This window comes from Bos indicus x Bos taurus, chromosome 3 (genome assembly GCF_003369695.1).
Source record: "Bos indicus x Bos taurus breed Angus x Brahman F1 hybrid chromosome 3, Bos_hybrid_MaternalHap_v2.0, whole genome shotgun sequence".
Lineage (NCBI taxonomy): Eukaryota > Metazoa > Chordata > Mammalia > Artiodactyla > Bovidae > Bos > Bos indicus x Bos taurus.
Window position 1 is genome coordinate 93,290,675 of NC_040078.1, and position 27,603 is coordinate 93,318,277.

Consider the following 27,603-nt stretch of genomic DNA (forward strand, 5'->3'; position numbering starts at 1 on the left):
TGTGGGGCAGCTCTGCCTGGCAGACGTTCTTCTTTGCTCTGAGCTGGGGGCTGCTTTCTTCTGGCCAGCTCTGGCCCCGCTGGTGACGGTGACACACTGGGCCAGTCTGCCACCTCTAGGCAAGCCTGCAGGGACCAAGGCCCTGAGGAGGGTTCTGCTCCAGCTCCCAGGCCTGCCTCCAGCCCCCTTAGCATCCCAGCATCTGCTATGGGACAGACCCCATCAGTCATGCCCACTCAGTGCCCAGGAACTCTGAGCAGCCCAAAGCCTGAAGGTCCTCTGCCTGGATGCTCAGCCCCTCGGGAGCACAGAGTGGGCTCACAGGCTTTGTGTGGTGGTCCCGGCCCAACCTGTTGACCCCCAGCAAGTTGAGGGGCTGCACGTGCCTCCAGGCCACCTCACCTTCACCTAAACCCTGCATCCCTGGACTTCTTTCCATGGGATGACTCTGTGGGCCCCCAGAACTGCACTCTGCGCTGACTCCTGCTGGTCAGAAGGTGCTGAAGTGCTTGGGTCCTGCCCGGCCGGCCAGGCCTCAGCCCAGCACCTGGCAGGAAGCACACACAGACACGGCCACAGGCTGCCAGACAGGGGTAATGCTTTTATATTAGTTTTTCTGTAACAAGAAAAATCAGCTTTGAAGTTTTTATCATTTTTTTTTCCTTAAAAAAGAATTAAAAAAAAAAAAAGGCACCCAGAACTCCCCTCAGGCTCAAAGAATAAAAAAGTTCTCTCATCGGTGCAGCTGGGCCCTTCGCTCTTGCTCCACCCAGCCCCGCCACCTCTGCCGAGCTCCAGCCCAAGACATCAGCAGCCTCAGACCTTCCCTCTGGCATCAGTGGGGCTCATCCAGCAAAGCTGTGTCTGGGCCCGGCCAGGGCCTGGAGGGGAATGACTGCCCCAGCCTTGGGGAGCATGACCGGTGGGCCAAGGCAGCAGTCCTGAGGGTTCCTTTCCCCAAATGGAGAGAAAGGAAGACCCAGTCTGTGAGTTCCAGAGGGTGCAGGCACCTGGCCACAGACAGCATGGAGATAACTCTGTGTCTTCTCTGAGGGACAGACGGAGAGGGCAGACAGACAGACAGCGAGCTGGCCATTTCTGGCTGGGGCAAGAGCTGTTGGTGGCAGAGACTGAGAAGAGCTATTTGCATGTGACTTGTGTATGTGTGTGTGTGTGTGTGTGTGTGTACATTGTGTCCACGGGGCAGGGAGCAGGTACCCATGAGTGCTGGGGCTGGTCAGACCCTTTGCCTTGTCTGTAGGACTCAGGGACTGAGGGCAGCATTGAGTGTGGGGCTGACAGGGGGAAGTTTGGAGGACGCTATGCAGCTGGCTGTGTGTGGGTGTCTGGCTGTGGATGGACTGCAGGAAGGGGTGGGGAGGGGAGACTGGGTCCAGCCTATGTGTGGAGTGGGGCCTGGTGGGCGCTGTGCTGGGAGTGTCTGTGAGCAAGGCAGAGTAGGGGCACGCAGGGCTCAGGCACGTGCTGCAGAAAGGCTCCAGCGGTCCGTCGTCCTGCAGAACACGCGGGCGAGTCAGGGGAGGCCAAGGCAGACCTGCCCACCAAACCCAGCCGGGGCCAAGGGGATTACAGCAGGGTCAAGCAACCGCAGGCCCAAGGGGAAGTTGCCCTGGGAGTCCAGAGCCAGTGGGGGGCGCCCGCTGGGAGGTGCTCCTGGGGGCCTGGTGTGGACTGGAAACCTCTGGACCCCTTTGGCCTCTCCCGGGGCTGCTGACTGTGGTCGACGTCCTCCAGAGGGGTAGATTCTCTCCACCCCAGGACCCACAGTGCCTTCCTGAGGGCCCCAGCACCCCACTGAATGGCTAGTCACCCCAGTCACTGGCCCCTGGCTCTGCCCGAGGACAATGCATGGAGATAAGGGGCTCTGCCTTCACGCCCCTGGGTCCAGGAGTCAAGAAAGGTGACTCCCAAGCACTGCCTCTGGGGTCGCCCTCCACAGTCAGGTAGCAAGCCCAGCACACTCACCCCTCTCTCTGCCATCAGCTGGACCCCTGTTCCCTCCTCCCTATGTCCTCCACAGGATCCTCAACCCCACTCAGACTTCTCTCTGTCTCAGACCCTACTTCAATTCAACATCCTAATAGTGACCCAGTGGCCCCTGGACCCCCAGCTCAGCTTACTCTGATATCTCTCCTGACCACACCTCCCCTCATGGCTACTCCCCACCACCATGCCCACCCTCCGACCTCCTCCCCCAGGAGACCAACCCCTCCCATCTGCACCCTTTCCCTTTCCAGCCTGAGCCCCAGCATCTGCAAGGCAGCCTCTCTCTTGCCAGCACCCTCAGTTTCCTTGTTCCTTGCCTTCCTGTCTCACACTCCTGGCCAAAACCTCAGCCATGGAAGGATCCAACTGGCCATCGTCTCCACACCCACCCTGGTCTGCTGAGTACCTGTTGCACAGAGAAACCAGAAGGCATCGAGTGGGTGTGAGTTCACATCCAGCCACAAAGCCGCTGATCTGCATGTGACTGTAGCCTCTGGAGAACTGACCCTCCTGCCCAAGTCAGTCCTTCCTCCTGCTTGCACAGGTGGGGCTACACCCAGCTCTCCTCTCTTATGCCTTTAACTCCTCCCTCAACATGGGCCTCTCCCCATCGGCATTCAAACCAGCTCCGTTGCTTAAAAAAGGCCCAGTGTGAACAGAATCCTGCTGAGCTTCATGCATCCTTCCCACCACCAGCCTCACTCATCTCTTCACAATCAAACTTCTCAACAGACTTGTCTATAATCCCTGAGCCCTCTCCTTTCCAGCCACTTTCTCCACCCTCTTTGCCCCTGAAACTGCTCCCCACAAGGACCTGAAACTGCTCCCCACAACTGACCTCCCTGTAGATAAGTCCAGTGGGTCCGTGGTCATGCTCAGCTCCATCAGTCTCTGTTGTGCTCACACAGCTGATTCCTTCCACTTCCTGTGCATGGATGCATAACAGGCATGCACGTGTATATGTGTGTGTGCACATGTGCACACAAGGGCATATGTGCCTGGGGCGGCATGCATGTATGTACTCGCATGCACACATGAGTATGTGCAATGGTGTACTTGTCCTGCATCTGTCAATACACAGTAAAGTACATGCGAGTGTATCTGTGTGTGCACATGTGCGGTGTGTGTTTGAGTGTCTGCTTTGTGCATCTGATGAGTGTGAGTGTGTGCACGTTGGTGCACTATGTGTGCGTGTGATGACTCTCTGTCCTGGGCTGTCTGCAGCTCTGCCTCCCTCCCCTGGTGCTCTGTCCCCTTCCTCCCGCTGCTCCCCTCCAGCTGGCAATCCCCCTCCCTCTTCTCTCCCTGGAGAGCTCCCCCAGCCTCTCGTGGCCTCGGGGACTGTTTCAAGGCCTACGATTCCTGGACCTCCCTCTCCAGCCAGACCTCACTCTGGAGCCCCAGATGCAAATAGCCAGTCCACCCTGGGCAGCTCCCCAGTGCCCTCCAAACTCACAGTTCCCCTTACCAGACCTGCTCCTCCATAGTACTATCGTTCACCTGGAATTCCAGGCTAGAACTGGGATCTTGTCTTCTCCCTCACCCCACGTCCAGCAGGACTAGCTGGGCCCTCAAGTCTGCACCTCCAGACCTCTTTCAGGCTCATCTGCTTGTCTGCATCCTCACTGCCCACCTCCAGCATCTCTGGCTTGGGTTGCAGCAGTAGCCTCCTTGTGGGCCCCCATATTCATTCCCTGCTTCCTCCCTCCCAGTCCCTGGGTGTGTCCCATCGGGGACGCATCGCTGTGGATGGAGGCCCTGGCACGGGCCAGCCTCCCGCTGGCATGCTGTCATCCCCAACCTCACACCCAGGGCCTTGAGCACACTGAGAGCTCTAACAGATTTGCAAAATGAACAATGAAGCAGGGTACAGAGGGTGGAGAATGGGCAGAAAGACCCTAGACTGGGGTTAGGGGCAGGAATGTGGTGAAGCAGGCTGGGGCGCCCCACACAGACCACCCACCTATGTCAGATCCCGTTCACCCAGTCCCTATCGCCTTTCTTCTTCCTCCTCCTCGTCATCGTCCTCCTCCTCCTCTTCCTTCTCCAACCGGCCCCGGTCCTTGGAAACGTCACCAAACTCAAAGTTGCCCTCTATGTCCAAGACCTGCAGGTGCTTCAGCTTCCGGAAGGCACTCTCCACCACGGAGCCCACGGCCAGCTTGTTAAACCTGTTCAGGGCACCCAAGTGAGGTCTGTGCCATGAGCCAAACAGTGTCCCCACAGTGACCCAGCCCAGAAGTGGAGTGGTAGGGACGGGCCCTCCAGGAAGACATGCAGTAAGCACAAAAGAAGGGGGCTTAGGAGTCCAGGCCATCACAGGGCGCTCAAGGTATTGTGTGGCTACTGCAGCGGGGAAGGGTGACCTCTTAAGGAGGAGAGAAGGCCTCCACTGTATATGCTCTTACTATGATCTGAGGGTGGCAGACACAGGCAAGTCCTCCCTGCCTGCCCATTGGCATTAACCTGGAGGTCTGAGGATGCTCTGTGGCCAGCCTGAAGTCACCTTGGTGCTGGGTGTAGAGGAGCACAGGAAAGGCCAGGGCCACAGTGGGCTGGGGACACACATTTGGGAAGGGGAAGGCTGGGCTCTGATCTCAGGCCCCCTCAACTCTCTGTACCTCAGTCTCCTGCAGGAGCCGAGGCACAGGTCACACTGCACCCTGATGTCACCCAGCCTGAGCCTTCTGGGCCACAAACCCCTGGGAGTATACATGCTGCCTTTCTCTGATCTGTCTGACTTGGAGGGGGATGGTGGGAAGGACCACTCTGGTTCTGCTCTCCTTGGGGAGCTGGGTCTCCTGAATCATCCTAAACCCCCCCCCCCCAGAACCCAGCAATGACCTGAACATCTGCTATCCTGGGTCTGAGGCCCAGGCCCAGCCTGTCCAGCTGTGGACACAGCAGTCAACTGTACTTTCTGAGCCTCAGCTTTCCCAGCTGTAAATTGGGAAGATGCTCTCTGTGGTCCCTTCCTGCCATAGGAACATCAAGAACACCCACAAGTTCTGCTTTTTAAAGTTTCCAAAGCCCTTTCACAAACCAGTGAACCTCACCAGGCCTAGCCAGGACTGTCTCCACCCTTGAGAGCTAAGGGAACAGGAGCTCACTGGGGCTCTCTGATGTAACCAGTGCTCTGCTCAATGGAAGCACTGCTTCAAGCACTGACGTGCTTCAAGCACTGGCCTCCACCTGCGAGTGGTTCCCATGGGCCCTAACCATTCTGCTGGAGCTGGGCAGCCCCCTGAGGGGCAGGGGCAGGGCCTCCTACCTGAGAAAAATCCCTTTGAGGTTGGGTGTGGAGTCAAAGGCATTGGCGGGCACGGCACTAATCTTGTTATTCTGCAGGTACAGGTACTCCAGCGACTCTGGGAGCCCCCCAGGGATCTCCGTGAGCTGATTCCCGGCAATGTCGAGCAGCTGCAGGGATGAGCAGGGCAGATACAGCACTTGACAGCTTGCCAAGCTCCCACTGACCCGGAGCATTCTAAATCTCATAACCCCGTGAGGCGGGCTCTATAACTATCCCCATTTCCAGATGGGAAAACAGAGGCTTGGAGAGGTTCAGAGATCCATTGCAGGCCATAGGGCCCGTAGAGCCTGGAAGCTGGGGCTTGTGACTCCGAATGCTTGTTCTAATTGGTGTATATCCTACCCTGCTCCTTCCATCCGGCCACATGAATTCATGGCCACAGTGTCTGGGTGCTAAAGTCCGTCCTCCTTAACACACCTGTCACCTCCCTCAGACTAAAGACCCCAGAAGGGCAGGGACTAGGTGTCCTCCAGTCTTTAAATCACAACCCAGTTTTGTCGGATGAGGATGGGGGCGGGGCTGCTCCTTTGTAGATCTCAGGGCCATGTGGACAGGGGCCGAGGGCCAGGATTCAAGGCCCACAGTGACCCTGGCATGGCAACCAGGCCCCAGACTGGTCAGTGTCAGACTCACCACAGGCTTAGAGTCCAGGAAGCAGGTGGCCAGGGACATGGGGTGGTTTTCCCAGGGAGCAGAGCACAGCTGCAGCAGGAAGGAGCCCTGGACATGCCTGGGCGTGGCTCACTGCCTGCACCTCAGGCTGTCAGCACCCTCGCCCTGATACACACCTGTGTAGCCACAGGTGGGCTTCCATCATCTCAGGCTCCCTCCTCACCCTGACAGGCTGGGGCTCAGGGCCAGGGAACTGGGGGCCATAAATCCAGATTCCAGATTCAGGGGAGCACACAATTCAGGCACCCTAGGGAGCCTCCCTGTCACCTTCTCGACCAGCAGGACTCCCTGCTCCCCACGGATCCAGTACTTCCTCATTCATTCTAGACCTCCTCAGTGCCCGTGGACACTGGGGACATGGAATCCACTGAGACACTTCCTCTGTGCTCGGGAAGCCAGGCTGGCAGGAGAGATGGACACCACAATCTGACAATGACAGCAGTGGAACCGGGCTGTGATACGGGGGCCGGGGAGGGGACCGACTCAGCCCAATCAGGGTTGGGGGAGCAGACGGCAGCCAACACAGGTGGGAGCTCTGGAGCAGTGAGAGCAGCTGCTTGTGCAAAGATCCAACAGGCTGAGGAAGATCTTCACCAAATACCCCACTCCTGACTGGACTCACCCAGACAGCCATTTAACCTGCCCATCGTTGGTGGCTTCCTGAGGAGGTGATAATTGAGCTGAGTCCTAGGTATACGATAAGCTCTAGGAGGGCAGTGACCCTGGATCTGTCTTATTCCCCTCTAGGTCCTCAGTTCTAGAACCGGGTCTGCATGTGGTCAGGGTTTGGTATCAGCTGGTAGAATGAATGAATGAGTAGGTGTCACTGGCCTTCCAGCCAAGGGGACAGTATAAACAAAGTCCAGGGCATCTGGGAAACCAAGAAGCTCAGCTTGGAGCAGAGGCAGACCAGGCACTGAAGGTCTTGGCCAGGATTCTGGTCTGGGTTCTAAAGGGGAGCCACAGAAGGGTTCTGGGTGGGTGTACAGTGAGCACGTTTGTGTTTTTATTTTTTCAAGATACCTGCTGATTGCATGTGGAATATAGGAGTAGAATGCTCCTAGGAAGCTGAGGTCCAGGAAGAAATGGGGGTGACTTGACTTTCTGATATGACCAGTAGGATGGAGAGAAGTGGAGAGATGGGGAGATGTCATGATAGAGTGGGCAGCTTCAGTAACAGTGGGCAGTGGGGGTCAGATGGTGTGGAAAAGGGGGTAGCAGGGCAGCATCCACATTTCCTATGGACACCCAGGTGGGTGTCACCCCCTTCGGCAAATTAGCCAATGCAGCAGGAGGAGCAGGTGTGGAGGAGAGGGCAATGGGGTTGGGACCCCTTAAGAACTGGCACAAGAGAGACTGGCGCAGGTGGCTGGACCCTGATGTCTGACACGTAGCAGCGCTCTCTGGGTGGGGGAGACCCTGGCTGCTCCTGGAGGACCAGCCGCCTCCCACCTCTCATCCTCGGGGCTCAGCCCCACCTCCCTGCCTCCCACTCTCAGGGCCTCTCCCCTGCACTCCCCTCAGACATCCCCACCCTGACAGCTCCCCTGACACGCATGTACTGTGTGCCTCCCACAAGCAGGGCCCTGGTCCAGCAGTGCACACAACAGACTAAAACGCCTGCGCCGTGTTCCAGCAGGAAGAGCAGGAACAAACAAGTAAACAGATGACCTACTGTTGGAGGGAAGAGGTTATGAAGACAACAAAGCAGAGGAAGGTGGCAGGCAGTGAAGGAAGACCTCCCAGTGAGCAGAGCCCTGCGAAAAAGGGCAGAGCAAGGCCTGAGGACATTTGGGAGAGGCGGACCTGGTAAAACAGCAGAGCCTCCCAGGTTCCCTAATGAAGGTCCCTTTCAGCCCTTCACTGGGTCGGGAGGCTTCACTTATAACCAAGGAGGCTCAGTTCACATGGCCAGACAGCCCTCCTGTCTCGGGCTGTGGCTACAGGAGCCACAGCCACTGGTCAGTCCCAGAAACCTCAAGTTCACTCCTCTAGACTCTACAGCCTGGTGAGGTTAACCCACCTCAGGCACCTGCCATCCTCCCCTCCCCCAAGCCCAGCCTTCTCCAGGCACCTATCCTGTGCCCACAGGTGGGTGAGCTCCACTTTCTCATGCCACCTGAACTGTCCCTGTCCTTCAGTCCTCTGGGACAATGCCCCCCACCTGCAGCCATGACCTCCCCTTGTCCCTACAGAGTTCCTCAAGCCTGTCCCTGCAGGTGGAAAGCTCTGCCTTGCCTGCCAGCTGAACTCTGCCCTGTGCTGCTGTACCATGAGCCCAGACCTTTGGCATGGCCCAGGCTCCATACCCTAATGCCCAGGCTGCCCAGCAGGCCCTTCTCTAGAGGCCCTGCCCTCCTGCTCCCCCCTCACCCAGGCCCAGCAGATGGGTGGGCTCAGGGCAGCCTGACCAGTAGTACCCAAATGGGCACAGCCCTGGCCCCTTACCTGCAGACCAGAGAGGTCGGTCCAGGCACGGGGTCCCAGGGCCCGGTTGCGCAGCCGGTTGCCGGTGAGGTAGAGCTCTCGCAGCTGGGCCATGCCGGCCAGCGCCCCACGCGCCAGGGCGACCAGCTCGTTGCGCTTGATCTTCAGCACGTGCACGTTGCGTGGCAGCCCAGGCGGCAGGGTGTGCAGCCGGTTGCCCGAAAGGTCCAGTGAGCGCAGCAGACGCAGCTTGCGGAAGGCGTCGCGGTGCACCCGCGGGCTGGTGATGCGGTTGTAGCTGAGGTTGAGCTCCTCCAGGTGGTAGGTGGTGGCAAAGTCGTCGCGGCCGACGCCGGTGATCTGGTTGTGCAGGATCATGAGGGTGCGCACGCGGCGCGGCAGGCCACTGGGCACGCGCTCCAGCGCGTTGTTGTACAGGTGCACCGTGTGCAGCCGCTTGAGGCCCTGGAAGGCCCGCGGGTGGATGCCCTGCGCGCGCAGCTGGTTGCTGTGCAGCAGCAGGTACTCGAGGCTGCGGATGGGGGTCAGCACGTCCGCGTCCACACTCCGGATGGCGTTCTTCTCCAGGTGCAGCAGCACCAGGCTGCGCGGCAGCCCCGCCGGCACCCGCGACAGGTTGTTGCTGGACAGATCCAGGTACTCCAGGCTGGAGAGCTTCCTGGAGGGAAGCGGGGGATTAGGTCGGTGGGCAGGAGCCCACATGGCACTTGTTTCCAGCATTACTCCCAAGGAAGGTGGCAGGAGACTTCCCTCTAACTCATCCCAGCTCTGCCACTAGCTGACTGGGGAACTCAGTCCTCTCCCAGCCTCTCAGTGGTTTGACTCAATGATACATTGGTGTAAGAAGGATCTAGCATGGTTTCTGACACAGGATTTGTTTGAAGACTGTTTAAAGCTTTTTGTCCTTTTAGGCTACCCTGGGCCTAAAAAGCTGAAAATAGATCTGCCTTCAACAAGAATGCTTGAGTTTCTACGTTGTACCAAGAATCCAGCCTCTGCAAACATTTCCTTGCCTTACTAGAATTTGGGCAGGACTTACATAGTGCTATTCTTTGGGACAGAAGTATCAGTAAAGGCACAAGCCTTAAAGTTCCTTCTCCGAGAAAACTGGCCAGGGGCGGGTGGGCAAGGACCTGGCCAGGTGAGCCCTGGGAAGGGCCTCCTGAGCGCAGAGCTCACTCGGAGGCCAGGCAGGGGCTCACCAGAAGGTCTCATTGTCCAGGCCCTCATCAGTCAGGTGGTTGTTCTGCAGGTACAGCTCACGAAGGTTGCTCAGCTCGCTGAAGGCACCTGGTGGGATCTTCTCCAGCTTGTTGTTCTGAGAGATGGGTGGGAGGGTGGCAAAGGGGGCATGAGGGACAGCCAAGGGGCAAGGATGCAGACTTGAGATGAGATATGGAGAGGGGTCTGGGGGAGCCATGGGGAGAGGGCCCAGGCCTAAATGACTTAGTGTGGGACTGACGGCCAGGTGTCTGGGTCTCTGTCTGCTTGTCTGCAGTGGATTCGGTGCCCCCCAGCTCGTGCCGAGGCCCCGAAGCCTCACGGCTGTGCCCATGTGGGCCTGGGCTCTCCCCCTGCTCAGGCAGTGCTCCTTCCTGCCCTCTCCCTCCCACCTTGAGGTGCAGCTTGTAGAGGGCAGGTGGCAGGTGCTTGGGTACATGGCGCAGGAAGTTGCTGGACAGAATGAGGATCTCAACATTGCTGGAGCCGTTGAACATGTTGTCCGGCAGCCCGGCGTCCGCCAGCTTGTTGTTGTGCAGATACACGGACCTGGGGGCGAGGCTCAGGTTCTCTCTCAACCATCCCCACACCAGCTCACCTGGTGAGCCTCCAGACCTTGCTCAGGTTGAGCCTGTGGCCCAGGGCACCCTCTTCCCATCCCAACAACCTCAGACTCCACCAAATCCAGTTCCCTCTACATAGTCGAGGGGACGAAGGAACCACCCCACAAGTTAGTGGAAGAAACAAGACTTCCTGATCCCCAGTCCCTGCTTCTCCATAACCTTCAAGGTTCTCACTTGTTCCCCAAGTGTTGCAGCCCTGGAGTCCCTGCCTGTCCACACAGCTGGCTCTGAGCTCTGTGGGACCTCCTGAGAATGGAGCCTGTCCCTGTCACCTCTTTGTCCCCAGTGCCCAGCACAGGATCTGGATTCAGAGGAGGTGACCCCTCATTCATTCAACAAGCATACAGTAAGTGCCCCTATGTGCCAGGACTGTTCCAGATCCTAAAGATACAGCAGTGGACAGAACCAACAAGTCCCTGCCCTCATGGAGCTAACATACTACAAGGAGAGAAGACAACAGAGTGGCACTTGAGGCTGTCAGCACCTTCTCCTCCCCAGCACCCCCACCCCACCCCTGTTCACATACCTGTGCTGTGGGGCCTCACCCAGAGCAGCTCTCAGCAAGGGCAGCTCTGCCTATTGGAAGAGGCTTCTCTTCCCAGGGGCTGGGCAAGGAGGGAACTATCCTCACCTGCTCCCCACAATTCCCCAGACATCACCCTCTGTCCTTACCTCTGGACTGACTCCTTCTCCTCCTTTAGGGGTCAGCCTTCCAGACCCTGTGCCCCTGCAGCCCTGGGTGTCTGCCACCTCAGCCCTGAGCATGGGGCATCAGGGCTGCACTGCACTGCCCATCCCTCCTCTCTGGGTTGCTTGTACCCCACTCAGGGCCTGAAACCTCTGCCTCAGCTTTCCCCCTTTCCCCAACCTAAGCCCAGGGTCCCCCTCTGACCTCTGACCTCAAGTTTGGCTTCTGACCAAAGGTGAGCCCGTAGATCTTGGTGAGATAATTGGCAGCGAAGTCCACACTGATCAGGGCATTTGGCAGGAAGCGGGGTGCCAAGGTCAGCTGGAAAGGGAAGAGTTGGGGTAGAAAGACCAGTGGAGGGTGAGAGGCCGGCATGGAGTCACACTACCTGCTGCTCATCTGAGCCCCTTCAGTTTGTCTCCTCTCTGCAACTAGAGCCATCTTTCTAAAGTTTCCAATAACACAAAACCAGAATGTCTATGGCTCCCCATAGTCCTGAGCTTGACACTCAAATCTCTCCATCTTGTCCCCTGCCCTGCCCATTCTCCTGGCCTCTCCCCTCACTGCCCCCTGACACTGGCCCTCTGTGCAGGCACAGTGAGCACCCACGTTTCTCCAGCCTCAGTCCACGGTATCCACCCTTCACTTATTCAACAGTACTCCCTGAAATCTGCAATATGCAGGCAGAGTTCCGGGCCCTGGACATGTCCTAGGGAACAAGACACAGATCCCTGCCCACACCACCCACACCAGAAGCTTACATCCTAGTGGAGAAGATGATACACAAGGAATAAAAGCATCGAGAGTGATCACTGCTGTGCCAGGAATTCAAACAGACTGAAGACAATGAACGACTTTGTGGGGTGCTTGGAGAAGAGATGACGGCACTCTAAATGCCATCTGTGGGGGAGAGCACCCACACAGCAAGAACAGTGAGTAGAGGCCCATGGGGGGGATCTGCCAGGTTTGGGGGGTGGGAGCCAGTGGGGAGATGAGTTAAGAAAGCCAGGAGGGCCGGGGACACAGGTCTGCAGGCCTCAAGGAGACATGTGGGTTTCTTCCTGGGCAGAGGGTGAAGCCGTTGGGAGGGTTTTAAGTGGGGAAGGGACAATATAGAGCTAGAGTGGGGCAAGATTTTGAAAAACCCCTCTGGCTGCTCTGAGGAGAAGGGCCACAGATGAGAAGGTGGTTGTCCTGTGCTGGTGGGCAGGGCAGGGGTTTGGGGAGCTGTGGAGAGAGCAGACGTGGGTGAGCCAAGTACTCCTGGATTCATGGCTCTGACCAGTGGCGTTGCAGATGGTTGGAGATGCCCCTTCCAGAGATGGGGAGCAGGTAGTTCTATTTCTATCAAACATCCAGGGAGATGCTGAGGAGGCAGGTGGATCTTTGAGTCTCATGTGGGAATAGGGGAAAGCCTGGAGACCACCTCTGGACGTGGCCTTGATGTAGATGGGTGTTATAGACCAAGGAGGAGATAGCCACCTTAGGAGTTTGGAGAGAAGGGCCAGGACAGAGCCCTGCGGCAGGCCAAATATTGTGAGGCTGAGTGCCTCTGTCCCTTCACTCATGCTGTCCCTTTTACTGCAGTGCCCTCCCCCTTGAGGCCTCTGGTTGAAATCCCATTACCCTTCGTGGCCCTTCAAATGCTATCCCTCCAGGAAGCCCTCCAATGCCCCCTCCCCGTGGGGATGAGCTCTCACCCCACTACACCGATGTAGGCCTTGGCCTCAGTCATCATCTGACCACTCTGAAGCCCTGTGTTAAAGTGCGGGGTCTGGACTGTGTCTGAGCACCAGTAGGAACCCAGCAGCTGGCCCCAAAGAGGCCCTGGTGAAAGTTCCCTGAGCTCAGCCCCAGACACCCTGCCCTGCTGCGGGCCCCTCACCTTGTTATTGGCCAGGTACAGGTAATTGAGGTTGGTCAGATGCTCAAATGCCTCCTCCGGGAGCCCTTCAAAGGACAGGCATCGGTCAGAGCCCTGGATGAAGGAGACGCTACAGGGGAGCACGTGAGCACTGACCACCCCACACCCACCCCGCCTGCCAGGACAGGGAGGTACTGCCTGGGGCAGATGCGGCTCTGACCCCTACCCAGCCAGTCCCAACAGGCCTGCCCAGTGCCACCCCACCCCCAACCCTGCTCTCAGAGGCCCAGGCTCAGAAGAGCAGATGACAAGTGTCCGCTGAGAGATGGCTGATTCTTCACCTTCTCAGGGCAGCCTGGGTGGGAATGGGCACCCAAAAGATCAGGCCACAGGGCAGAGGACCTGCCAAGAAGGAGTGTGCCCCTGGGGACAGCTCCAGAGGGTCAGAGAGAATCTTCACACCCAGCCCCAGGCAGGGTAGGGCAGGCCAATGGCTTCTGAGCCCCTTCCCACCCCCGCCCTGCACCTGGCCCTCTCCTGCCCCATCTGGCAGATGCGCTGTCAGAACCCAGCTGTCACCAGGAGCCCAGCCAGGCTGGCCCTTCTCCAGTCCTGAGGTCGGCCTCTGACACTCAGTTCTGAGCTCCCAGACCCTCAGATGCTGGGACTCACCCAAGTATCTAACAAGAGGGAACAGTTACATAAACTGTGCTGCATCCCTCTGTGGAATACCCTGTGTCAAATGATGGCCGTGGAGAGTTTTCAGCAACATGAGAAATGCTGCTGAGCTAACAGCTAAGTGAAACAAAGCAATTATAACAGTTATAGTATCAATACTATCGGTACAGCTATGAATTAAAAACACAAAGAAAAAAGACTGGATTGGATTGTAGTGATGGCTGTACAACATATAAACTTATAAAAACTCATCAGATTATATCTTTAAGTTGGATAAACTTTATGGTGTATAAATTATGCCTTTTTTTTTTAATGGAAAGAAATATACCAAAATGTTAATAGTGATGAACTTCATGTGGCTCAGCTGATAAAGAATCTGCCTGAAATACAGGAGACCTGGGTTCGATCCCTGGGTAGGGAAGATCTCCTGGAGAAGGGAAAGGCTACCCACTCCAGTATTCTGGTCTGGAGAATTCCATGGACTGTATAGTCCATGGAGTTGCAGAGTCGGACACGACTGAGTGACTTTCACTTTCACTTTTCAGGTGGCAGTGGCAGGATAATGAGTGGGTTTTTTTGTATTCTAATTTCTATATTTCCAAATTTTCTACTATAATTAGAAACTATTTTCATCATCAGAAAAAAAAAAAAAAAACTTTTAAAATTTGAGGATTCTACACTCTTTGATTCTAAAGGCCTCTGTGATTCCTCGGACGCTGGAGTCTGAGCTGCTCTGAAGCCTCTCCCTTGATCAGACTCCGGGGTCTCAGAAACACCCAGCGGTGGCTGTTAGGCAACCACAGGAGCACGTGCTGTGGATCTGGAGGCCAGCCCAGCCCAGGCCTGCTCTTTCCCACATGCCAGGGTCTGCAGGGCAGGGTTTTCCCCATAGGCACCTAGTTTCCTGTCTGGGGCCCCAGCCCCCAGCCCTGGGCAATCCCTCACCTCGGGAAGTCAGGCGGTTGTTCTGGAGGTTCAGCGTCTCTAGCCGATGCAGCCGGGAGAGCTCCCTGGGGTAGATCTTCTCCAGCTGGTTGTTCTAGGTGGGGAGAGGTGGAGACGGTGAGGAGACAACACAAGGGGGGGTGTCCAGGGCTCCTGCCCCATTAGAGGCCTGCACCCAGCTCAGTCCATTCGCAGGAGCCAGTCCCTCCGTTGGGCCCCTCCGTTGGGATTTTGCCCCATGGTGGACAGACCCTGGGTACGGGCTCTGAGCCAGGCCCACATGTGGGTGTTGCAGGTACAGCAGTATCCACAGCAGAGGTGCAGGCCCCCCTTCTAAGAGTGCAGGCGTATACACACACACACACACACACACAGATATCCACAGGCAGTTCAAATTTAGAATGCTGTCTTCCCTCCAGAACTGTTCCCACTTAGTGACAGGTGTCCCCAGCCCATTCCCCCCTTCCCCAAGCCAGAAACCCACTTTGGTTCCTGGCCCAGGGGATCCCGCTTCCCCTTGAGATGCTTTAAAACCTGGGTCAGGTAGCACCTCCTCCAGAAGCCTTCCTGGGTTGGATTGGGGGCTGGACTAGGAGCTGCTCTGGCCTCACAGCACCAGTCCTTCAATCTCTGTCTATTCCTTCTACCTGTTTAGGTCTCTGCCTCCCAGATAGACAGTGAGCACCTCACAGGCAATATATGTCCGAGACCTTCCTACTTGCCCAGCAGCCCACACAGGACCAGAAGCATAGAGCTGGTTCACAGGAGCTACTTGGTGAATGAACCAAGAATAAGTCCTGTCCTCGGCTTGTCTCTTTCCCTCAAGGTCCCTTGGTCTTGGGCTCCCACCACCGCCAGTGCAGACCCATGGGGGCTGTGTGACCATGGGCCGGTCACTGTCCTTCTCTGGGCCTGGTCTCCTTTGGAAACAGGCACAGCAGCCCCTCCCTGTCCCTCAGGGCTACATGAAGGTGATTATGGTCGCATCAATGCCCCCAGAGTTCTCATCTGGGATGCTGTGTCCCACTTCGGGAGGTTCTAAAATCTAGACTGGGCCTCAGCTGGGGACAGCACTAGACCCCCCGAGCCCCCAGGGTGCTCCTTGGGGGTCTGCTGTGTGTTCACTTTCCTGGTCCATAATGGTGTCTGAGGTACCCTGTCTTCCCAGAGGGTCAGCTGAGGACAAGTCTGTGTTGGAGCTCAGACAGGTCCTGACTCTACAGACAGCCTCAGCCCAGACTCCTGCCACGAGACAAAGCAGGTCATAACATCACAGGGCTCTGTGCCCGGAATGTCAGAGCCGGGATGCCCCTGGTGGAGTCATCCTTTTGTCTGACCTGCCCTAGCGCCCTGCGTCTGGAGGGTGGGAGGCCATAGGCAAGGACTGTGGTGGGGGTGGGGTGGTTCCAGGATGGGAGCCACTATGTGTGGGGCAGCCCCCGGTGACCGTGACCACTGGCACAGCGTCCCAACCTCACCTGCAAGGACAGGTGGTTGGTGTGCTCGGGCAGGTCCCCCGGGAACTCGCGCAGGTCGATGCCGCCGCAGTCCACGACCCCCTCCTGGGAGCAGGCGCAGTCTCGAGGACAGCCGATGGTGGCTGGGCCACGTCCCGGCTCCTCAGGGCTCAGGACTAGCACCGGCTCCTCCTCCGAGAATTCATTCTCTTCGGGGCTCAGGCTGCGGGCGCCGCTTCGGCCAAATCCTGGGGCCCTCACGGCGAGCACCACTCCCAGCTGCCGCGGCAATAGCAGCAGGAGCAGCAGCGCCCAGCCCTGGGCCATGGTGCCTGCAGGAGGGGTCAATTCAGACTCACCCAGAGACCGGGGCTGACTTAACTTATCAGGTAGCGCAGCCAAAGGACTAGGGCCCATGGAAGTCATGCTGGGGCCTTCCACGCCACAGGGCAGAGCCCCTCTAGACCCTGTCCTCTGCACACACCAGCTCTGCTGGCTGCCGCCCTCCCATCCACACCCCCTTATCAGCTCTGCCCTCTGGCGGCTGGGGAGGGGGGATGCAGGGGTGGGAGTGGGGGGCAGGTGAGCTGAATCCCTGTCCTTAAGCAGATCTGCAAAACCTCCCAGAACCCTCTCTGGGCCTGGCCTCAAGGGATCTGTGCCCTCATTTCACAGAAAGGAAAGCTGAGGCCTGGGAAGAGCTTGGACTTGCAGGGCTTGGCTTGGACTTGGCTGAGCTCTCGCTGTCCTGGCACAGGCAGTGCTGGAAGGGGCCTGTCCGTTGAGCAGCCACAGGTCATGGTGGGCCAGCAACAGGTCTGGGACACCACAGGTCTGAGGTGTCCCAGCACCTCAGATTGCCATTCCAGGATCTTCAGGACATGGCCCTGCCTCTCCTCCAGCTCCCACATTCACCTGCCCTGCTTATTGTCTGTTTCGTGTTCCTCCCTCCAGGCCTTGGGATGTGCTGTTCCTTCTGCCTAGAACCGCCACCACCCGCCCCCCTCTCCCCGCCCTGCCTCTTGTGCAATCAGCAGTTTCTCCAAGAACTAACGCCAGTGTTAGGTCCCCTGGCATATGAGATGCCCCAGGGCTCGGTATCACTTTGTTCCCCCAGGGCTTGGCATGAGTTGAAAATGTGATGTTTTGTGTTTCTCCCACACAGAGCTGTGAGCCATTCTCTGTCCCTGTGTGCTTCACACAGAGTAGTCATTAGTGAATGGAGCAGCTACTGCCTGAAAAACACTCAAGTCCTGTCTCTGGTGTTTGCACCCTCAGCTGCCCTCACCAGCAACCTGTGGTGCTCTTGGTCAACTGCCACCTGCAAGAGACCTCTCCCCAGCATGGTCCCTTAAGGCAGCAAGGAGCAGGTAGAGGGGTGGCCTTAGGCCACTGGGGAAGATGCTGGGGTTCCATCATCCAGGCAGCCATGGGCATGGCTTAGCTCTGGGCTGGTCCCTGGAGTTCCCTGTAAGAGACTCACTTAGCAAACATCTCTGGGGTGCGGTAAGTTGGGACAAGCGGTAGCTCTGGTACGCGGACTCTGGAGTCATACACACCCAGGTCAGGTCCCCTTTACTGCTCAGTGCCTCTGACCTTGCTGAGCCTGTTCCTCATCTTGTAATGCAGATAACAGATCTAACCTCAGAACTCCTGGAGGGAATCAGCAAGAAAGCAGATGCAAAGCCCCCGGCACCCACTGGATGATGAAGCTGCTCTCACTATTGTGATGCTTACGACGCAGGTACACGACAGGCGTCCAAGCCTAGGTGCACCCACTCTGCAGCCTGAGGATCTCTTCCCACCATGAGCCCAGGGATCACAGCCCAGTGGTTAGAAAGCTCTGATGAGATGCTGGGTCTGGGAGGGTTGAGCAAACAGGGAGCTTGATGGTGATACTGATGTCTGGTTAAGCAGGCATGCTCTGAGCCAGAGAGCCGGGGCTGTGACCTCTGCTCTGGCCCTCATCAGTCCTGTGACTCTGGGCAAGCTTTGCCACCCTCTAAATCTCACATTCCTCCCCATCCAACTGGGTGGCCCCAGAGCTCTCCTGTTGGGGGGACTGTGAGAGTCAGTGGGATGCATGTACTGCACACAGTAAGTGCTCAATAAATGTCAGCTCCCTGCTAGTTAGCTCCACCACTAACATCCGATCCATGGGCACTGTTGATGTCCCAACCACAACACTGTCGGCTTCAGAAGCCCCTGCTTCTTCCCCTTCCAGTGCATAGCTCCTGATTGTGCCTTTCTGGCCCAGTGCTAGGCCCACCTCCTCACTGAAGATTTGCACATTCCATTCTTCAGCGAATTCTGCTGCCCCGTGGCTGCTGCGGTATTTCAGATACTGCTTAGCCTCACTTGGCTCAGCCAGCTCTTGAAGGTGAGGCCCCATCTAGCCCTGTGCTAGGCCTAGGGGATACAGGTAAAGTAGATAAGGTCCATGCCCTTAGTCTCCAAGAGGCAGCAGACCCCAGTAAAATAACCACTGCCCACCAGCCTACGTAAGCCCTGTAAAAGGGGCATGAGGCCCCAGAAAGAAAGCTGTGAGGAGAGAGAAGATGGCCGGCAGCCAGACTAGCTTGACCCATAGGTAGGTCCACAAGGCCTCGGCAGACTCAGGCCCCTGAGGCAGCAGAGAACCAGGGGGCCCAAGCACACAGGCTCCCAGGCTCCCAGGCTCCATCAGCAGCAGTGATGGATGCATGCTACAGCCTGGCCCTGCCTGCCCTACCACACCCCTCTGCCTCACGCCCTGACCAAATGGGCAATAAATCCTTGGCCAGTCTACTGACCGTCTATTCCCAGGGCTCGTTATAACCCCCCAGCTATCTCAACAGCTTCCAGCCCCTGGAGCACCTGCATTAGACCTGAGTCTCCCTAGCCTGCCTGCCCACCTGTCTGACCCCACTGCAAATCCAAACTCTGGGAGACGAAGTATGGGCACAGGCCCAGGCCCCAGATTCAATCAGGGCAGGAGGCCAAGAAGAAGGATCCTCCCCACAAATCTTATACACTCACTAGACCAGCTAGTTCTCATCCTTCACCTTCAGTTTTGCATCTGTAAGGATCTGTACACTGTATCTATGCTGCTGCTGCTAAGTCGCTTCAGTCGTGTCCGACTCTGTGCGACCCCATAGACGGCAGCCCATCAGGCTCCCCCGTCCCTGGGATTCTCTAGGCAAGAACACTGGAGTGGGTTGCCATTTCCTTCTGCAATGCATGAAAGTGAAAAGTGAAAGGGAAGTCGCTCAGTTGTGTCCGACTCTTGGAGACCCCATGGACTGCAGCCTACCAGGCTCCTCCGTCCATGGGATTTTCCAGGCAAGAGTGCTGGAATGGGGTGCCATTGCCTTTTCCACACTGTATCTATACAAATATTTAATTTATATTAACATATGAGCCAGATTGAAAATGTTATCACTACTACACTATAGATAAGCAGCTGAGGCCCAATGGGGTTGGCCAATATAACACAGCTGTTAAGTGGCAAGGCCAAGTTCCCAGCCTGGGTCTTAACCACAAAGCCATGGAGCCTTTCCCTGGGCCAAGCACAGCTGGGCACTGAGGACCCAAACAAGTGACTCAGGTATGGCTGCTGCCCTTAAAAAACCTCACATAGCTACTGCTCAATACGGTGGCTGCATGTGGCTATCAGCACTTGAAATGTGGCTACACTAAATTGAGAGGTGCTATAAGTATAAAATGTAGTATATATGGATTTCAAACAGTACAAAAAATGTAAAATATATCATTAATATTAATAACATAAAATATCTCATTTATTTTTATAGTATTATATGACAATATTTGCACATTTTGAGCTAAATTATTAAAATTTTGCCTGTTTCTATCATATATTAATGCATATATGTGGAATCTAGAAAGATAGTACTGATGAACCTATTTGCAGGATAGTAGTGGAGAGTCCCTTGGACTGCAAGGAGATCCAACCAGTCCATCCTAAAGGAGATCAGTCCTGGGTGTTCATTGGAAGGACTGATGTTGAAGATGAAACTCCAATACTTTGGCACCCTGATACAAAGAGCTGCCTCATTGGAAAAGACCCTGATGCTGGGAAAGATTGAGGGCAGGAGGAGAAGGGGATGACAGAGGATGAGATGGTTGGATGGCATCACCGACTTGATGGACATGGGTTTGGGTGGACTCTGGGAGTTGGTGATGGACAGGGAGGCCTGACACACTGTGGTTCATGGGGTCGCAAAAAGTTGGACGTGACTGAGCAACTGAACTGAACTGAATTGAATGGAGATGCAGACATAGAGAACAAACTTGTGGACACTGTGGGGGAAGGAGAGGATGGGATGAATAGAGAGGGTAGCATTGAAACGTATACAATATCATATGTAAGACAGATAGCAGGGTGGGAATTTGCTGTATGACGCAGGGAGCTCAAACCCAGTGCTCTGTGACTACCTAGAGGGTGGGACAGGGTGGGAGGTGGGAGGGAGGTGCAAGAGGGAGGGCACGTATTTATAACTATGGCTGATTCATGTTGCTATATGGCAGAAACTAATACAATATTGTAAAGCGATTATCCTCCAGTTAAAAATAAATTAATTTTTTTAAAAATGCTTTGCCTGTGTCATTTTACTCTTTTTAACATGACTTCTAGAAAACTTTATGTCACACACAAGGCTTACATTGGTGGTTCTCATATTTCTGTTGGTCAGTGCTGGTCTAGACATTTTGTGTAAATTGAGTATTATAATACCAGTGTCATCAGAGGTGTGATAGAGGGAACCTAGAGTCCACAGGGGCCCAGAGGAGGCCTAAGTATGTCCGAGGCTAAAAAGACTTCAAGAAAAAGCAATGCTTTATCTAGCCATGAAGGATGACTATCAGGCAAAAGGAAATGGGTGATACAGGCAAAGGGGTCAGTGTGCGCACAGGCCCTGGGGCAAGAGCACTCACGTGACCTCTACAAAGCTCACTAGAGTATCTGGTGGGGGTTGGAGGACTGGGCAGTGGCCATGGTCCAAGCCAAGAAAAAAGTAGACAGCCAGATTAGGAAGAGTATCCCTTATCTTTGGAGAGATGAGAGGTTATTGAAGAACTGGAGTGTGGCATAGGTAGGCTTATGGAGGGACCATCGGGAGCTCATAGAGGCTGTGCAGTGCTGCAGGCAAGGGATAATAAGATTGGTCTAGGCGGAGGGAGCTGCTGAGCTGCAGGATGGAGAGGAAGAGGTGGTTTCAAGGGAGTGGGAGGAGTGACAGGGCTTGGAGAGTGGTGGCCCCAGTTCTATGTCCCCCTTCTTCCAGCTTGGCCAGCCACCCTGAGGGCCTTGGGATCCTGGGTAGCTCCAGTTCCACCACCTCATTTGCTTGTGACTTTGGTGACATCACTGACCCATCTGAGTCTCAATTTTTTTGTTTTGTTTCTCTAAGAATGTGGAGCAAGATAAGCCCCCAAGTCCCTTCTTTGTGCTGAGCCATGTTGGAGCTGTGTGTGGAAGAACAGCCTTTCGAGGCTTTGGAAGTCCCCAGAGTGAGCAGTCCTGATGAGCAGAGCTCACACTGTTGGGCGAGAGGGACAGTTCAGTCTGTTGGAGTTGTTCTAATTTGAATTGCTGTGTGCACCTGGATGAGTCGCTTCCATGCTCTGAGCCTCTGTTTACTAGTCTAAGCAATGAGATAAGAGCTCCTCATGAGGAGTCAATGAAAAGACGTGCCCAGCTGATGCTGGAACCCAGCAAGTGCAACATACTTGGGGTTACTGTTACTGTGGAAATAGCTGGAACCCACTGTCACCCACCCCCCCCCTACCCCCCGGGAACCAAACCTTAAGGCCCAGAACTGCTTAAATGAGGGGTTAAGGCAGGACTAGAAGAAGGAGGGTGAAGGGAGATCCAAATTAGGAGGTCAGTCCTCAGCCCCCAGCACCACCTCCCTCCTCCACTCAAATTCAGTAAAGATTTGCTGAGCATCTGCTCTGTGCTGGGCCCCAAAAGCTGTATCTTACTGACTACAACAGAAATCCCAAGACTAAGAATGAGTCTTCCTACTTTGCAGAGGAGAAAACTAAAGCACAAAGAGGCTCCCACTGTTGCCCACTCCCAGCAAGCTGCTACTCTAATGCTTTTGCCTTGGGAAGCCACTCCTGCTGGGTTAGGGAGTTCTGTGATGCTCCCGCAGCACCCTTCAGGGCTCAGCTGAGCTTTCCCTGACTCCCTAGGCAAGGAGCAGGTGCTCAGGAAATGTTTGCTGAATGAAGGAATGTATTTGTGAAAGGCAGACTTGGAAAGATCTACAATATTATTATCTGGTCTGATTTCCTCAGTTTACTCATTAGTATTTTAAAGGCAAGGCCAGGATTAGATTTTGTGTCTTCTGACTCCTGCTCAGAGCCTTGGGCCGGTCCTGAAGACTGAGTAGGGATTCTCCTGGTGGACAAAGGGAAAGAAAAGGCACTCAAGGCAGAGGGCAAGCCATGAGCAAAGGCACAATGTGGGGAGGGTAAAGAGGAAGATGTGTTTAAGGGTAAACAGGGAAGGGAAAGTCAAGTTTCCAAGGGCATCAGGCAATCTGCTAAGGGGTTGCTGATAGGGAGCTATCAAGGGTTCTAAGGAGATCATGGTCAGAGCTCTTATGTAGGACTCTGCCAGGCCTAAAGGTGCAACCATTAAGTCACCCCTGTCCCAAGACTCAGATAGAAGGGACAAAGATGCTCCCTCAAGATTTCATGAAAGCATTCATGTGAATCTGACATTTCTTAACTTGAAAAGGCTGGCCCTGGACCCTAAAAGGGGACATGACCTCCCAGGGGCTCCCAGTGGGGCCTTCTGTAGCTGGGTTGACCACAGCATCACTTTCCCGGACCAGCTTGAAGTCCAAGGGTAGACGTTCCAGTGTGTGTGTCCCTCCATCTTTCCATGATGCTCTGCAAGGTGCAGGGTGCGCATCCTTCTGTGCATCCCAGACTCGGATCCGGACGATCATTGCCGCAAGCACGCTTGTGTCTGCTCCTCTCCTGAACTTCAGGCTGCCGCTACCGCCCACCCCCAGCCTCAGCCCCAGCCCCGGAGGCCACCAGCAGCTCGCCGCCGCCCCCTGTTCCACCTGACGGCGCATCGGGTATTTTAATGCCGGATCGCATCCCCCGCCCAGGCCCGCCTGGAGGTTTAAGGACCTAGGAGCTTTGAGCGCCTTCGCCGGGGCGCGCCCACCTCGCCCCGGACCCTGCACTACGCCGCCATCCCCCAACGCCCTTCTCAGTCCCGCTGTCCCAGCGGGGAGGCAGCCGGATAGACAGACAGACACCAGACACCAGCTGAGAGCTCTGGCTCAGAGACTGCGCGGCGCGGGGCTGAGGAGCCAAGCCCAGAGCGGGTTGGGACAGGGACGCGCGGGCTCCGCCTCACCTGTCCGCGCGTCCTGGGAGCAGATCTCTGCCCCGCTACAGGCCTCAGTTTCTCTGTCTGTAAAGGGGTCGAAGAGTGGGCTACCTGGGATGATCTGACGTGGAAAGACACGGGCATACTCAGCGACCAGGCTCCAAGTACAGGGCTCCTCTACCCTCCCCGTTCCACCTGCCCCCTACGTTCCCTGTCGCCTGCCCCCTTCCACTGCCCCCTCCCATCCGCCCGCAGATTCTTTCCAGATGTGCGCAGCGGGAGGGGCCGGGGCTGGGACCAGCCTCCCGCCGGAGATGAGAACAGGCCCCTGCCGGGTCGGGACCGCGGAGGGTCGCGCCCCTGAGGCAGATCTCTTTGGCTGCGCCCTCCGGGTAGGGCTCGACTGAGGGGGCGAGATGCGTGGCCCCGCCGGGCCAGCTGCTGGGGCCATCGTACCAGGGCGGGAAGTCCGAGTCCGCTGCCCAGCCAGGTCCCGGCCCTCGGCCCACCCGGCCGCCTGCGCCCGGTACCTGCTGCGCCCGCCGGCCCACCGCGCTCTCCCGAGTCTCGGCTGCGCTCCGCGGGCGTGGGCTCCTTCCATTCAAGTCCAGCCGTGCGCTCGGCGACCGACGCAAGTTTTGTTGTGGGTTCTCTCCTCCCCGCCTCTCCCCCGCCCCCACCCCCCCGCGTGCATCTGCTGGACGCCGGCCTCCTCCGGACACAGGCACAGGGTCCCGGCAGGCGCGGGCAGGGGAGGGCCTTCCCCTCCTGGCGTTGGACCGGGCTGAGCCCCACTTCCCCTGGAGGAAGAGGCGCCGCACAGACCCCTCACCCCTCTCCGCCCTGGCGGGGCCGCCGTACCACGCCCCGACCCCTCTCTAGGAGACTGGGAAGGCGGGGCGACGCTTCCTAGTTCCCAGCTTTCCCAAGTGGAACCGAACCCCCTCCGGGCCCCAGCACCTGAAGGGCGGGCGGGAGAGCGGGCCCCTTCCACCAAGTGCATCTGAGTTCTACCTCCCTCCGGGGAGAGGATTTTGCAACAGCTCCAGACAAGAGTACCTTTCCGTTCACTCTCCTACCTTGGGGTTCTGGGCCGTGGCTAACTGAGCAGCGAGCCAAGACACTGCTGTGCCCCTTCCTGGAAAAGTTCCCCCCAACAACCCTCCACCCCTACACCTTGGCCCTGCGCCCACAGCCTGGTGAGCCTTGAAGGACGATAAATTGGGCTGAGACTAGGGTGCATGGGAATCCCAGTCGCAGAGAGACTAAGTGCGTGAGCCGTGAGCCCTCGTGGCACCATACTGCTCCCAGGAGCTGAAGACGTTTCCAAGTCAAGGAGTATTAACTACTAGCAGCTGAAGCAACACGGTTTGGCGCCAGGGTCTTTGGCGGTAGAACACGATGGGGCTAGGTTAGGTGGTACTTGGCACTTCCACTGCCTAACTAGGCTCTCCCTCATACCTGCCCTGGCCTGTGGCAGAGCACCCACAGCTACCTTACCTGGCTGCCCTTCTGCTGCAGAGGGGAAAGGATAAGTAACTCAAACTTGGGACAACTTGTTCAACTTCAATTGCCAGAGCCCTGAATGAATGAACAGCTCATGTAAAGGCTCCAGACCTTTCACTGCAGCTGCTACTGGATCCTGATTGTACCACATGCATTACTCTCTAACCTTTACAACCCTGCTAAGACAAGAACCTGCCTCTGTTTACAGATACAGAGACATCCTTAGAAAGGATAAATGATTGCGTAAAATGGCCAGGTGTACTTTCCCCCACAACTGGAGTTCTTTCCATGATGGAGATCAGCAGGTAACTTAAGCAGGCAATTGTAGAGCCTGGATTTGAACCCAGGACTGTCTGTTTCCATTACACCAAGAACCGAAGAATGGGAAAGGGAAATATTTTTGCCTTCTTTGGCCTCAAATTCCAGTTCTCTCAGAGCTTAAACTTATGAGAGTTGGTATGATTCACAGGATTGGACAGGAGCCAACACAGAGCTGCATCTCATGTCTTCTCAACATTAAGCCTAGATTCAAGTGGAGCTAGAACAGCAAGATTCTGCTGTTTGAATACACATCAGCTAAAGACTGCCTTCTTGAAGGACTTGAGAATCAGCACATATGCTGAGCGCCTAGTGTGTTAAATTCATGAAGACTTTAATCATTGCAGCCTGGTAGGGAAGGTATTCTCCAGCCACAGGGCACACCACATGCCCCACCTACCCCATCCCCTCCCCTCAGAGAAGTAGGCTGTTCAGTGGGATGCCAAGCTAAGGCTCACGCAGGCTCTGTGGTGGCCCAGTGCATAGGCACAAGCTCAGATCATCTGTCTGAACCACTCTGAGTGTTTCCAGTGGAAAATGGAGACAATCCTAGTGTTCTAGAAGCAGATCCTCTAACCTGCACAAGGGCCGGAAAGACAGAGTGGAAGTTGAGACTTGAGTTTTCTGAATCTGCTTGTGCTGCTTTGGTGCCTTCATGCTGCCCCTCCTTTTAAGCTCCTGCTATTCCTATAGTGCCTGGTGTCAAGTACAGGCTTTGGATTTAGATCTGGGTTCAAATCCCAGCTGGGTTCAAATAAAGATATTACCTATACCTCACAGAATGTCTAAAGTAAATGAGAAGATGGAAGTACAGGATTCTGCACAGGCTTTGGCACATGGTCAGCATTCCATAAATGGCAGCTGATATTATTACAAAACTATCACTGAGATCTGACTAAACATCCAAGAAATATTGTTAAAGCAGGAAGGACAAGTAGCAAGAATTAATCAGAAACCTCCACATGGCCTGGGTAAGCGTCTTCTGATTCAAAACAATACAAAACAAGAAAACTCCAAAGAGGGGAGGAGTAAGATGTACACAGGGGCAGAGAGAGCTGGCAGTGAAGGACTAGAAGGCTCTCAAGATGGAGCTGATGAGGACAAAGAGGCAATCAGGACCAAAGTAAGGTGAGATAAAGTGGTATTATATTACTTCATCATCAGAGAAGAAAATAACTCCTCTTACTCAAAACCTCAAGATCTTTCCTTATTAAGTAGCAGAGTAAATACTGATCTATGGCAGCAGCTTAATTTTCTGGACATTTAGAAATCAAATTGCATGGTGGTTTCTGTACATATGGATTCCATCTGAAGGATCTTGATAAAAAAACATCAAAGGACAAGCAGGGAATGATAGAAAAACCACAAGCCAAGTCAGGTACAGAAAAGTCTTCTGGGCTCTATAACATTCCATGCAAACTCTTTATTATTGGACTTTTCTTGCTGAATATTATGTTTCTCATCTCTTTCCCCCTGGACTGTAAACCCTCCAGGGCAAGAACCTCATCTCATGTTCTGTAAGGCCCCTTTCTAGCCCTAAAATAGCATCATTGTAGTAGGCAGAATGAACCACCAAGGATGTCCATACACTAATCCCTAGTTAAATTATATGACAAAAAGGACTTTGCAGATGTGTTTTAAAGTTATAGACCTTAAAATAAGGAGATTATCCTGGATTAGCCAGATGATTCTAACCTAATCACATGAGCTCTTAAAAGCAGAGAACTTTTCCTCGCTGGAGGTAGGAGGTGAGGCAGAAGGGGAGATCAGAGAGACCTGAAATGCAAGGACTTGACTAGCTTTAGAGATGAAGGGAATGTAGGCAGCCTCTAGAAGCTGAGAACAATCCCAGGCTGCCAGCACAGATACGGGTACTTCAGTTCCACAGCAACATGCAGCCAAATTCTGCCAACATCCTGAATGAGCATGGAAGCAGATCCTCTCCCAGAACCTCCAGATGAGAACTCAGGGGAGCCAACACCTTGGCTTCTGCCTGATAAGACCTGCAGCAGAGAAACCGGCTGAACCCACCCAGACTTCTGAGCTACAGAATTGTGGGATAATAAATATGTGTCAAGTTAAGCCACTAAATTAGTGGTAATGTGTCACAGAAGCAATAAAAAACACAAACAGAAAATTAAAACTGTTTCACACTACAACAGCATTCTCCCACACATCATTTCACTTAATCTTCCCAAGCATGATGGGATTATTGTCCCCCTTTATTCCTAAAATTTCCCAATTTTTAGGAAATTGATGCTCAGCGGGGATAACTAACTTGCTCAGGTGACCAACTAATGAGTATGTACTTGAGCCAGAATTCAAACTTAGGCCTTCAGGTCCCAACTCCAGTGAGAGTTGTCTCTTATATTGCAGCTACCACTTGGTGGCTTTCAGATTCTACTAACTTAAGCTAAATAAAATGCAAACTAAAAACAAAAAAAAAGAACAAACAAAAAGTGAGGCTACTTTTACACTGTGGAAACTTAAAAGCCTCTCAATACTCATT

At 55.1% G+C, this 27,603-nt stretch overlaps 1 protein-coding gene across 3 annotated transcripts; it reads right to left on the reverse strand.

Annotated features, from left to right (window-relative positions):
* Positions 1–581: 581 nt before the first annotated feature.
* PODN (podocan) lies at positions 582–23,926 on the reverse strand. 3 transcript variants are annotated; one of them, XM_027537217.1, is made up of 12 exons: positions 23,801–23,924; positions 23,298–23,391; positions 15,938–16,248; positions 14,460–14,553; positions 12,858–12,922; positions 11,184–11,293; positions 10,054–10,210; positions 9,643–9,758; positions 8,441–9,098; positions 5,279–5,427; positions 3,971–4,178; positions 582–1,514 (listed from the first exon to the last, which is right to left on the reverse strand). In XM_027537217.1, exons 3-11 carry the CDS (start codon positions 16,241–16,243, stop codon positions 3,998–4,000), a joined length of 1,836 nt encoding a protein of 611 aa, XP_027393018.1. In that variant the 5' UTR covers positions 16,244–16,248; positions 23,298–23,391; positions 23,801–23,924; the 3' UTR covers positions 582–1,514; positions 3,971–3,997. The 3 variants fall into 3 exon arrangements, with proteins under 3 accessions (XP_027393018.1, XP_027393017.1, XP_027393019.1); XM_027537216.1 differs by lacking the exon at positions 23,298–23,391; XM_027537218.1 differs by lacking the exons at positions 582–1,514; positions 23,298–23,391 and adding an exon at positions 1,567–2,932 and having other exon boundaries at positions 23,801–23,926.
* Positions 23,927–27,603: the final 3,677 nt, after the last annotated feature.